The sequence below is a fragment of the Haliotis rubra genome, unplaced genomic scaffold, assembly GCF_003918875.1.
Source record: "Haliotis rubra isolate DU_JTF1 unplaced genomic scaffold, ASM391887v1 Scf4, whole genome shotgun sequence".
NCBI lineage: Eukaryota > Metazoa > Mollusca > Gastropoda > Lepetellida > Haliotidae > Haliotis > Haliotis rubra.
Window position 1 is genome coordinate 2,178,604 of NW_025767079.1, and position 13,149 is coordinate 2,191,752.

The window sequence follows — 13,149 nt, forward strand, 5'->3', positions numbered from 1 at the left end:
GTCCCGATTTCAAGCATAAATGTGGTAGCAGACGATGTTTACCTCGATATAGAAGTACGTAATTGCAGCTGCTCAGAATTACCAGACTCGCTTGTATATTCATAGACTAAGCGTTCGTCTAGGTGAGGATTTGTGACAGGTGAAGTGAAGTAGAGGCAGTCATTTATTATTGGGAGAAAAAAGGTAACATGTATTGAGTAGGGAGCCATGGAAAAATGTTACATTATGCAGGGGTTGGTTGGGGGGTCAGCAAATTATGATGCAGTCCTAAGTTCTTAGGTGTAAAGTCACAGGGGCCCTTTTCCGTATCCATCCCTCGCCTCCGAACACAACCATCCACCATCTCCCGATGTGGTCACATGGCCTCCCATTTGACATAAAACAGAACAGAACTAGGTTTCTCACCCAGACACCTCTTCTGCATCATCATGGTTGGCTTTTTATCCAATGAGGTGTCTACGCTGGGAAGTTGAGCGTACCAATCACAATTAACTTTCGCTTTTTAAATTATCTAACTGATTAAACTTTGCAACACTATAATATATTGGCAGAGGTACTCTGAAAGAAATAGAATGAGTTCTTGCATATATTTGTTTAAGGTTTCAGACCTGTCACTTTGTCCGTATGTTTTCCCCCCAAATCTGAGTTGCGCTGCGAACAAACTTTCACGGCTGCGACCGCTATCTTTGTTGACACTGGCAAGCTCGGTTGTAACGGCGGCTTATCTGATTGGCTACTGTGAGAATGCAGATCCAGCAAAGGGAGGTAATAAAATTATCGGGCCGAGCCGTAGATGCATCTAGGGTATAGTGGAGATTTATCGGAATGTATACCCTGGAGATACTCGAGGATGATGTTACATGAAAAGGACTTAGCTATGCAGCTTCTATCCTTGACCGAAAAGCAAGAATTGTCTTTGATATTATTTTCCTTTCCAACTCAACACAGGGTGTGAAACGTGACAAGATACGCTGGCAGAAGTGTGTGGAGTATGTCAACAAGCGGATGGGCATGGCAGTGGGCAGTATGTTCATCAGAGACAACTTTAAGAAGGAGAGCAAGGACACGGTATGGTGGAGGATATGTACTGGACTCACAAAGTCAACTTTGAATTTTTTTCATGAAATCATTGTATACTCAGGGAAACAAATAAGGGGACACATATAAGCACGAGTATTCTTTTCCATGTTTCTTCACAAGCTTTGTTTAGCACTGTGGATGAAAATCTAAAAATACATAAAGGAACACTGATGAAGTGGTGTTCCATTCTTCCCTCAGGTTATATCAGTTTTATGTATGAGATCAACCAACAGTGATGCAATTCCACAACACTTCGTAGCACTATACCATTTGAAAGCCAATGATGAAGTAGAAGGTTATGGATAATTTATAGCATTACGAATGCTTTGTGCACCTGGACCATCTGGACCCAGGTCCATAAACTCAGGAACACAGGTATTGTTTTGACATCATTCACCAACAATCATAGTCAAGTTGAATGTCGATTCAGATCTGCATTCAGCAGATCCTTGTGGGGCCAAGTCACATAACTCTATATAGTGTGTCACATTACCTTAGACCATTGTTGTTACACTGGACCTAAACCTGTTGAAGTTGCTGAATATTTGATTCCTAACTGTCATGTATTCGCACAGGCTTTGGAGATGATCCACGACATCCGAGAAGCTTTCAACGAACTCCTGGAAGAGAACCATTGGATGGATGAAATCACCAAGTCATTCGCTAAGCAGAAGGTACTCCCCAGAGAGTTGAGAATGTTACATGAATGCACAAAACACCCCAACACCCATTCATCAAGGCCTGAAATATATTTGGTCATTCTAACTGTCACGTTTAAAGTGTTGCTCAGGGGCTAATGCACACAGAATCTCAGATAGTTGACTGGCATAAAAACATTAAAATCATTGCGCATCTAGTAGTATATGTTCAGAAAAGTTTCTCTATAGGGATGACAATTTAAATGTCTATTCTTAATTTTCTCTCTTAAATATGTCAGTGTGTAATTTAAAATAAATTGCTTGAAAATCAGGTTTATCTACCCAATCAAACAAAAGTATATATAAGGATCAGCATACGTGTATGATTAGTTCAGGACATGATGACTTTACTGTACATCGTAAATCTGCGTGCACAGATGTTAAGAACATATGACTTCAGTTGGAACTCTGTTTGAAATCTGTAACTATCCCTAAATGTCGTTATTTTCATTATAATTAGTGTTATAATGATAATTACCTTGTCTTCAGGCCAATGCTATGAATGAACGAATTGGGTACCCAGATTTCATCAAAGACAGCAAGAAACTGGATGAAAAGTATAACCAGGTAAGTGTCCACCAGTACAATGACTGAAATATTGACTCATTCACACACGATCAGGATAATCTCTTCCTGTCATTGCTGGCACAGTGGGGTAAGGTGTTAATGTATGTGTACATGTGGGTGTCTGGAGTACTGGGGAGGAAGTGAGAGTAGCTGTGCATGAGACGCATGCGCAAGGCTGTCAGTGATGAGCCATGTGCCGGCCGGCATGGTGGTGGTCGTGTACACTCAAGTGAGAGGAATAAAGAACATGTCCTGGCAACTTCGCCTCTGTGTTTCATCACCATGAGTCATACCTTAACATAAGGTTGGTGTTCGGGGTTCATTCTAAGATTTACCCATGAAGGTCTGGGTTAGAATATTGGTCTTCAGTAACACATGCTTATCGTAAGAGGCGACTAACGGGATCGGTCGGTCAGTCTTGCTGACTTGGTTGCCACATGTCATTGGTTCCCAATTGCGCAGATCGATGCTCATGTTGTTGATCACTGGATTGTCTGGTTCAAACTTGATTATTTACAGACCGCCGCCATATAGCTGGATTATTGCTGAGTGCGGCGTAAAACTAAACGCACTCACTCATTCAAAGATTTAACTGATTTTGAGGACTTAATCTAAACAGACCAGAGGTGTACATGCATAGAGGGGTTGCATGTGTTGTATATGTGTGTACATGAATGCATGCATGTATACATGCTGGGAATGGGAGAATCAGTAATGACTTGTGATGTCAAAACCTTATTGAAAATGATTCTGAATCAAGGGAGATAATCCAACTTATCCTATTTTGGCTGGTTGAGGAAAGCTAATTGTGTCCCAGTTTTCAGCTTCTGCCCCAACCTGTTGTTTTATCACCATCAAAGTCATTTTGTGTCTGAGCCCTAACCACTACACTTCAGAGGCAGTAGTAGCCTGAAGAACTTAAAGATTCAGCTTATTGAACCGTCTTCAGTCAGTGAGTGAGAGAGAAAAATAGTAAACTTTTGTTACATCAGGCTAGATATTCTTGAAACGTTCATAGCCCTACAAACTTCTTAAGCCCATTCTTTACACATTGGCTACCATCAAAGTTAAGAATACTTAGGGCTACGAACGTTTCAAGTATAAGGGCTCTGGACTATTTGCACTTACCTATGTGAATGAATACTTGATCATTGCAAATAGAAAAGATTTAAAGAAACAAATACTTCTAAAAACAGCCAATATTTACTTATTTGCAATCTGATTGTGTGTAGGTCCAGTTTGATGCACAGCAGTACTTCAAGAACATTCTTCGCGTGGAGGAATACAGCGCCATCAACATGATGAGGAAACTGCGTGAACCAGTCAGGAAAGACACGTAAGTCAATTTCATATTGAAAGAAGCACCCCATGAATGACCAAAAATAACGAGAAAGAGAAATTTCAAATTACGAGGATTTTTGAACGACCTGATTCTTTCATATTACTACAGGTAACCCGTCATGTCATGGAACAGATTGGCCTTTCCGTTTTTAGAGTAGTATATTATATCTATGGCACTGGCAGATCCAGTGGAGGGATGAAGGGGTGAATGTTAGTGTTGTATTTAGCAATTGTCAAACCAAATTTAGATCCTTTTTCTACGTACAGCTCATGCCACTTGGTACATAACAGGACAGGTAAAGGGCATGAATGGAATGTAAGTGAACTGCCCAATTATAATTATAATTTGTGAGGATTTTCAAACTACTATACAGTGACATCTAGGTCAAGTGGAGGTAACTCTGTCAGTTGGAAAGGCATACCACTAGGGATAGCTATGACTTAGTGTTAAAATTTTTACTTCATTCTGTATGTGTCTGTGGAAACCACAGAATTAGGCAACCATAATCCAGAGGGAATGTTTACGCCTTAATTATAATACTTTGTCAGATGGCCTTCAGCCATATTTGGGAAACCTTAAAATACGGACAACTTTAGTCAGTTGTGACGGTACTGCATTAATGTGTGAATCTGGAAAGTAGTTCCTTCTTGGTGACCTCATTTGCATATTTATCTGATCTTGAAACCCTGTTCACTGGATTTATTTATCGCACCAAAAGATTCCCTATTATATGACTAGATTATATGCTCTAATTTCAGTTGGGAGCAGGACCCTGCCGTTGTGAATGCATTCTACAATCCCAACAGGAATGATATTGGTATGTTGTAGATGCAATGAAAAAGCAATCAGTCTGATAGAAGAACAAGGAATGATTTTGTGTGCTGCAGTCTACAAAAACTTTGGTATTTCAAACCTAGAAATCTTTCAGTCTTTTCACTGTTTTAAATACTTTTCTTGATGTGTATTTTCAGTCCCTGTTTTGAACATTTGTTTTTGGAAACAGACAGCACATTAATTAAATATAAAGTTTGATCAGACATTTAGACTAAATTCAATTTAGTAATCTTTTTGTGAATTCTGTTTACCAGGTAAGTTCAATTATCATGGAAGTATTTTAAAGTATCTTCCCTTGCATCATCACATCCCATGGTGATTTATTGTCCCTCTTACAACGGTGTTGAGAGAGAGGGGGAGAAAGAGAAAGGAAGGGAGTGAAGGAGGGACAAATGGAGGTAGTGATCAATGGAGAGATGGATGAATGGAGGACAGGACATATGGGTGGAGGAGGGAGGAAGTTTTCAATGGACAGAAGGAGGCAGGGATGCATGGAGAGGAGGGAGTGATGGATGGATGGAGAGAGGGAGGTAGTGATGGGTGGAGGGAGTGATGGTAGATGGAGTGATGGATGGATGAGAGAGGGAGGTAGTGATGGGTGGAGGGAGTGATGGATGGATGGAGAGAGGGAGGTAGTGATGGGTGGAGGGAGTGATGGGTAGATGGAATGATGGATAGATGAGAGAGGGAGGTAGTGATGGGTGGAGGGAGTGATGGATGGATGGAGAGAGTGAGGTAGTGATGGATGGATGGAGAGAGAGAGTGATGGATGGAGGGAGAGGGAGGGAGTGATGGATGGATTGAGAGAGGGAGGTAGTGATGGGTGGAGGGAGTGATGGGTGGATGGAGAGAGGGAGGTAATGATGAATGGAGGGAGAGAGGGAGGGAGTGATGGATGGATGGAGAGAGAGGGGGGAGTGATGGATGGATGGAGAGAGGGAGGGAGTGATGGGTGGAGGAAGTGATGGATGGATGGAGAGAGGGAGGTAGTGATGGATGGATGGATAGAGGGAGGTAGTAATGGATAGATGGAGAGAGAAAGTGATGGATGGATGGATAGAGAGAGGGAAGGAGCGATAGATGGATTCGAAAAGATAATCTAATCGATTAAAATCAAAGGAAAATAAATAATCAATGCGAAAATCATCGTCGATAAAAATAAATGTCAGTCCGAAAGAAATGTCGAAAATAAATGTCGATCATCAGCATGTCGATCGATCGAAAAAATATCATCGTCGTCGAAAAAAATAAATAAAAATGAAAAAATATCGATCGATCAGAAATGTCGATCGATCGTAATGTCGTCGATCGAAAAATGTCGATCGATGAAAGATAATGTCGATCGATCGTCCGATAAAATATCGTCGATCGGCATAATCGTCCGGCGAATAAATCGATCTGAAATAAATAAAGTAGAAAAATGTCATCGTCGAAAAAAGAAAAAATGTCGATAAACAGAAAAAGAAAAAATATCGTCGATCGAAAATGTAATCTCGTTAAAATTTCAAGAAAAGAAATAGCATCGTCGAAAAATGTCGATCGTCGAAATAATAATCGTCATGTCATCAAAAATCATCGATATCGATAAATCGAAAAATAATCGTCGTCGAAAAAATGTCGATCGATCGTCGATCGAAATGTCGATCGATCGAAAAAGAAAATGTCCGGTAAAAAATGTCGTCGATCGAAAAATAAATATCGTCGTCGATGTCGAAAATAATGTCGATCATCAAATATCGTCGATCGAAAAAATATCATCGATAAAAAGTAAATAAAGATAAATGTCGTCGTCGAAAAATATCGATAAACAGAAAAATGTCGTCGTCGGCGAAAAATGTCTCTCGTTAAAACAAAGTATAATGTCAGTAGAAAAAATGTCCGTCGATCCGAAAAAATAAATATCGATGAAAAATGTCGAAAATAATGTCGATAAATCGTATGTCGTCGATCGAAAGAAATGTCATCGTCGATCGAAAAAAATAAATAAAGTGAAAAATGTCGATCGATCGAAATGAATGTCGACCGATCGAAAATGTCGTCGATCGAAAAAAATGATCGATCAGATAAAGACTAAAATAATCGTCAGTAGAAAATGTCGTCGTCGAAAGAACAAATGTCGATCGATCGAAAATCGAATCGTCGAAATTAAGTAATCGTCGAAGAAATGTCGTCGTCAGCGTAAAATAATGTCGTAGAAAATGTCGAAAATATCGATCGATCGAAAAATATCGATCGTCGATCCGGCAGAAAAGTAAATGAAAGTCGAAAGAAATGTCGATCGTCGAAATATGTCGTCCGAAAGTAAATAAAAAAAAAAATGAATTGATGTCGTCGAAAAGGAAGAAATGTCGATCAAAGAAGAATGTCGTCGTCCGTCGTAAATGTCGATCGAAAGTAAATGTAAATAAAGTAATCGGTTTCATTCGTTATTCGAACGTCGTTTTCAATTCGGAGAAAAATAGATCTCATCCGGCCGCTTAAATATTACGTAAAGATAAAATAAGATTCTCGGCTTCGAATTTTAAATTAAATAACATTAAAGATGATAAATACCGGTCCAGTTGGAAGTATAAATAAAGTCTAAGTGATGGTAAAGTTTGTGAATTTATGGCAGCTAAGGCTGTGATAAGTCTATGATGAGTAAAAGGAAGTTTATGGTCCCCTATAGTAGCTAAGGCTATAGTGCAGGGTGTATGTGATGGGCCAAGGAAGTAAAGCCCAAGATTCACCATGGCAGAGCTGCAAGTAAGATCCATGTGATGGTATGAGTTATGGTCACCTTAAGCTAAGGCTATAGTAGAGTCTATGTGATGGTGGGAAGTTGAGTGCTGCCTAGATGAAGCGCTAAAGTAAGTCCTATATGATGGTATGGAAGTTACCAGGTATACCTAAAGTCTAAGGCTGTATTAAGTCTATGTGATGGTATGGAAGTTATGGTCACCTTACTCTAAGGCTGTAGTAAGTCTATGTGATGGTATGGAAGTTATGGTCCCCTTAAGCTAAGGCTGTAGTAAAGTCTATGTGATGGTAAGGAAGTTATGGTCCCCTTATAAGCTAAGGCTGTAGTAAGTCTATGTGATGGTAAGGAAGTTAAGGTCCCCTTAAGCTAAGGCTGTAGTCAGTCTATGTGATGAGTAAGGAAGTTATGGTCACCGTAAGCTAAGGCTGTAGTAAGTCTATGTGATGGTAAGGAAGTTATGGTCCCCTTAGAGCTAAGGCTGTAGTAAGTCTATGTGATGGTAAGGAAGTTATGGTCCCCTTAGCGCTAAGGCTATAGTAAGTCTATGTGATGGTATGGAAGTTATGGTCCCTTAAGCTAAGGCTGTGAAGTAAGTCTATGTGATGGTAAGGAAGTTATGGTCCCCTGGCTAAGGGCTGTAGTAGAAGTCTATGTGATGGTATGGAAGTTATGGTCCCCTTAGGCTAAGGCTGTGGTAAGTCTATGTGATGGTATGGAAGTTATGGTCCCCTTAAGCTAAAAGGCTATAGTAAGTCTATGTGATGGTAGGAAGTTATGGTCCCCTTAGCTAAAGGCTATAGTAAGTCTATGTGATGGTATGGAAGTTATGGTCCCCTTTAGCTAAGGCTATAGTAAGTCTATGTGATGGTAAGGAAGTTATGGTCCCCTTTAGCTAAGGCTGTAGTAAGTCTATGTGATGGTAAGGAAGTTATGGTCCCCTTAGAGCTAAGGCTATAGTAAGTCTATGTGATGGTAAGGAAGTTATGGTCCCCTTAGCGCTAAGGCTGTAGTAAGTCTATGTGATGGTAAGGAAGTTATGGTCCCCTTAGAGCTAAGGCTGTAGTAAGTCTATGTGATGGTATGGAAGTTATGGTCCCCTTAGCACTAAGGCTGTAGTAAGTCTATGTGATGGTAAGGAAGTTATGGTCCCCTTAGCGCTAAGGCTGTAGTAAGTCTATGTGATGGTAAGGAAGTTATGGTCCCCTTTAGCTAAGGCTGTGAAGTAAGTCTATGTGATGGTATGGAAGTTATGGTCCCCTTAGCTAAGGCTGTAGTAAGTCTATGTGATGGTAAGGAAGTTATGGTCCCCTTAAGCTAAGGCTATAGTAAGTCTATGTGATGGTAAGGAAGTTATGGTCCCCTTTAGCATAAGGCTGTAGTAAGTCTATGTGATGGTAAGGAAGTTATGGTCCCCTTTAGCTAAGGCTGTAAGTAAGTCTATGTGATGGTATGGAAGTTATGGTCCCTTAGCTAAGGCTGTAGTAAGTCTATGTGATGGTAGGAAGTTATGGTCCCCTTTAGCTAAGGCTATAGTAAGTCTATGTGATGGTAAGGAAGTTATGGTCCCCTTAGCTAAGGCTGTAGTAAGTCTATGTGATGGTAAGGAAGTTATGGTCCCCTTAAGCTAAGGCTATAGTAAGTCTATGTGATGGTAAGAAGTAATGGTCCTCTTAGCTAAGGCTGTGAAGTAAGTCTATGTGATGGTATGGAAGTTATGGTCACCTTTAGCTAAGGCTGTAGTAAGTCTATGTGATGGTAAGGAAGTTATGGTCACCTTACTCTAAGGCTGTAGTAAGTCTATGTGATGGTATGGAAGTTATGGTCACCTTATCGCTAAGGTTGTAGTAAGTCTATGTGATGGTATGGAAGTTATGGTCACCTTACTCTAAGGCTGTAGTAAGTCTATGTGATGGTATGGAAGTTATGGTCCCCTTATCGCTAAGGCTGTAGTAAGTCTATGTGATGGTAAGGAAGTTATGGTCCCCTTAGCGTTAAGGCTGTAGTAAGTCTATGTGATGGTAAGGAAGTTAAGGTCCCCTTAGAGCTAAGGCTGTAGTAAGTCTATGTGATGGTAAGGAAGTTATGGTCACCGTAGCGCTAAGGCTGTAGTAAGTCTATGTGATGGTAAGGAAGTTATGGTCCCCTTAGCGTTAAGGCTGTAGTAAGTCTATGTGATGGTAAGGAAGTTATGGTCCCCTTATCGCTAAGGCTATAGTAAGTCTATGTGATGGTATGGAAGTTATGGTCCCCTTAGCGCTAAGGCTGTAGTAAGTCTATGTGATGGTAAGGAAGTTATGGTCCCCTTATCGCTAAGGCTGTAGTAAGTCTATGTGATGGTATGGAAGTTATGGTCCCCTTAGCTAAGGCTGTAGTAAGTCTATGTGATGGTATGGAAGTTATGGTCCCCTTAGCGCTAAGGCTATAGTAAGTCTATGTGATGGTAAGGAAGTTATGGTCCCCTTAGCGCTAAGGCTATAGTAAGTCTATGTGATGGTATGGAAGTTATGGTCCCCTTAGAGCTAAGGCTATAGTAAGTCTATGTGATGGTAAGGAAGTTATGGTCCCCTTAGCGCTAAGGCTGTAGTAAGTCTATGTGATGGTAAGGAAGTTATGGTCCCCTTTAGCTAAGGCCATAGTAAGTCTATGTGATGGTAAGGAAGTTATGGTCCCCTTTAGCGCTAGCTAAGGCTGTAGTAAGTCTATGTGATGGTAAGGAAGTTATGGTCCCCTTATCGCTAAGGCTGTAGTAAGTCTATGTCATGGTATGGAAGTTATGGTCCCCTTAGCACTAAGGCTGTAGTAAGTCTATGTGATGGTAAGGAAGTTATGGTCCCCTTAGCGCTAAGGCTGTAGTAAGTCTATGTGATGGTAAGGAAGTTATCGTCCCCTTATCGCTAAGGCTGTAGTAAGTCTATGTGATGGTATGGAAGTTATGGTCCCCTTAGCGCTAAGGCTGTAGTAAGTCTATGTGATGGTAAGGAAGTTATGGTCCCCTTAGCGCTAAGGCTATAGTAAGTCTATGTGATGGTAAGGAAGTTATGGTCCCCTTAGCGCTAAGGCTGTAGTAAGTCTATGTGATGGTAAGGAAGTTATGGTCCCCTTAGCGCTAAGGCTATAGTAAGTCTATGTGATGGTAAGGAAGTAATGGTCCTCTTAGCGCTAAGGCTGTAGTAAGTCTATGTGATGGTATGGAAGTTATGGTCACCTTAGCGCTAAGGCTGTAGTAAGTCTATATGATGGTAAGGTAGTTATGGTCACCTTACTCTAAGGCTGTAGTAAGTCTATGTGATGGTATGGAAGTTATGGTCACCTTAGCGCTAAGGCTGTAGTAAGTCTATGTGATGGTATGGAAGTTATGGTCACCTTACTCTAAGGCTGTAGTAAGTCTATGTGATGGTATGGAAGTTATGGTCCCCTTAGAGCTAAGGCTGTAGTAAGTCTATGTGATGGTAAGGAAGTTATGGTCCCCTTATCGCTAAGGCTGTAGTAAGTCTATGTGATGGTAAGGAAGTTATGGTCACCTTACTCTAAGGCTGTAGTAAGTCTATGTGATGGTATGGAAGTTATGGTCCCCTTAGCGCTAAGGCTATAGTAAGTCTATGTGATGGTATGGAAGTTATGGTCACCTTACTCTAAGGCTATAGTAAGTCTATGTGATGGTATGGAAGTTATGGTCACCTTAGAGCTAAGGCTGTAGTAAGTCTATGTGATGGTAAGGAAGTTATGGTCACCTTACTCTAAGGCTGTAGTAAGTCTATGTGATGGTATGGAAGTTATGGTCACCTTGGCGCTAAGGCTGTAGTAAGTCTATGTGATGGTAAGGAAGTTATGGTCACCTTACTCTAAGGCTGTAGTAAGTCTATGTGATGGTAAGGAAGTTATGGTCCCCTTAGCGCTAAGATCACTTTGTACATCGGCTTCCAGCCCCATTACTTGATATAATCAAGTGAAGATTTTCTGTCGTCCCCATTTGTCACCATTTTTGTTCGACCACTCAGCTTCTTGACTCCTTTTAATGTCAGTTTCCAGCTCTGAGCATATTTTGTTGAATTATAAGAATTGTCCTTGTTATTATTCTGAAGATGTGTGACAGATAGTTTTCTTGTTGCAGGTCACTCAACTATGGAGGTATTGGTGTGGTGATCGGACATGAAATAACTCATGGATTTGATGACAAAGGTATTTGAAATTTTCATCACAGCAATGTTTTCTGTATTGAAACAACTCCACCATCTTTTTCATTTTTTTGTTCCAAGTTTGATTTGATTTTTTTTTCCATTTGTGAAACTTTGACATCGTCATTTTGTAATTCAACAAAGCCATAACTTGTTGACTGTACACAATAAACTGAACAAGCAGACAAACAAACTGGAGACTGTCGGACATGAATCAAGTTGCTGAGATTCCCAGTTTGCCAGATACTTGGATGAAACAATAATGTGGTCATAAAGTGCAACCTTCTTAACCAGATTTGTTTTCATTTGGCTTTGAAGGGCATGACTGGTGTTGGGAATTGGAAAACATAGTCAAATTTGATGGTTAGTTTACTTCATTCAAGGGTGTTATACAAAAACAACAAAATTCTGATTAATCGAAAATATGTTTTTTACAATCGATAATCATGTTTAATCCTTCTTTCGATCGATTTTCGATCATTGGAACATCACTAGGCATGACACTAAATATGTCCATCAATTGGATCTATTTCAAAGAGACCTTCAGTCAAACACAATGCCATGTGACATTATTCTGCTGTAGGACGTCAGTATGACAAAGATGGTAACCTGAAGCAGTGGTGGGATGAGGACACCATCCAGGCGTTCCGCAACCAGGCTCAGTGTATGATCAACCAGTATTCTGGCTACCAGCTGGAGCAGATCGGGATGTTTGTGAGTAGCATTTGAAAACAAAATAAAGTGGGTTATGCAAAACTGTATGCAGTGTTCCGTGCAGATATACAGGTTACCAAGAGCTTTGTATACCTATGTCAATAAGTAAAGAAAGCAAAATGTCAACACTGCCACCCCTTCCCTGACCCCGCCAAAACTCAAGAATAACTCCTTGATGGCAGTATGTAGGTACCAAGCAAGTAAATTATCTGGATTGTTTCCATGGATACTGCCAACAGCTAGGGCTTTACCAACCACTGATACAACTGCTCAGTGTTATATTACCATAATTCTGTTTGTATTTTCAGCTCGATGGCAAGAACACCCAGGGTGAGAACATCGCTGATAATGGAGGACTGAAACAAGCATACAGAGTGAGTTGCTTCCCTTTACAATAGATACCAGGCTTGATTCCTGTCCTGCAAATACCAGCTTATCCCATTTTCCATGATGAGTTATAGGGATGAAGGAAAAGTACAGTACAATGTTGTCCCATCCTGCCATATTTACTGCCAGTCAGTGAAATATATTTGCTTGATGTCTATTTTTGTACAAAAAAGCCTTTAATGAACCCAGTGATTAAAGTTGATGTAATAGTCACCAGGAAAAGAGATGCTTCTTTACTCTTACATATCACAAACTTTATGACTTGCAATTTTTGACAAGATTTCCATGTTCGGTGTTTTAAGAGAAATCTATTTCGAGTCCGTGATGTTCTGATAATTATGATTCAAAGGCTATACATCTTTTCTTTATTTCAAACAATTGTAAAATTAAAGTAGATGTTTTAAATGTTTTTGCATTCACTGATATAACTTGGGGTGGGGTGGCCTAATGGTTAAAGTGTTAGCTCATCTTGCCCTAAACCTGGGTTTGAGTCACTACATGCGAAGGATGTGTAGAAAGCCAATTTCTGGTTTCTCGTGCTATGATGTTGCTGGAATATTGCTGAAAGTGGCATCAAACCACACTCTCTCTCACTAACTTGCAGTGTTTGAG

At 40.3% G+C, this 13,149-nt stretch overlaps 1 protein-coding gene across 1 annotated transcript in view; it reads left to right on the forward strand.

The window, feature by feature from the left end:
- Positions 1 to 13,149, forward strand: part of LOC124287078 (neprilysin-1-like) — a 74,094-nt gene that overhangs the window by 57,157 nt on the left and 3,788 nt on the right. The window contains exons 12-19 of the mRNA XM_046723556.1: positions 949 to 1,068; positions 1,656 to 1,754; positions 2,268 to 2,345; positions 3,578 to 3,681; positions 4,446 to 4,511; positions 11,373 to 11,440; positions 12,020 to 12,150; positions 12,459 to 12,524. Of these exons, the coding sequence (XP_046579512.1) occupies positions 949 to 1,068; positions 1,656 to 1,754; positions 2,268 to 2,345; positions 3,578 to 3,681; positions 4,446 to 4,511; positions 11,373 to 11,440; positions 12,020 to 12,150; positions 12,459 to 12,524 (732 nt within the window). The remainder of the gene's footprint in view (positions 1 to 948; positions 1,069 to 1,655; positions 1,755 to 2,267; positions 2,346 to 3,577; positions 3,682 to 4,445; positions 4,512 to 11,372; positions 11,441 to 12,019; positions 12,151 to 12,458; positions 12,525 to 13,149) is intronic.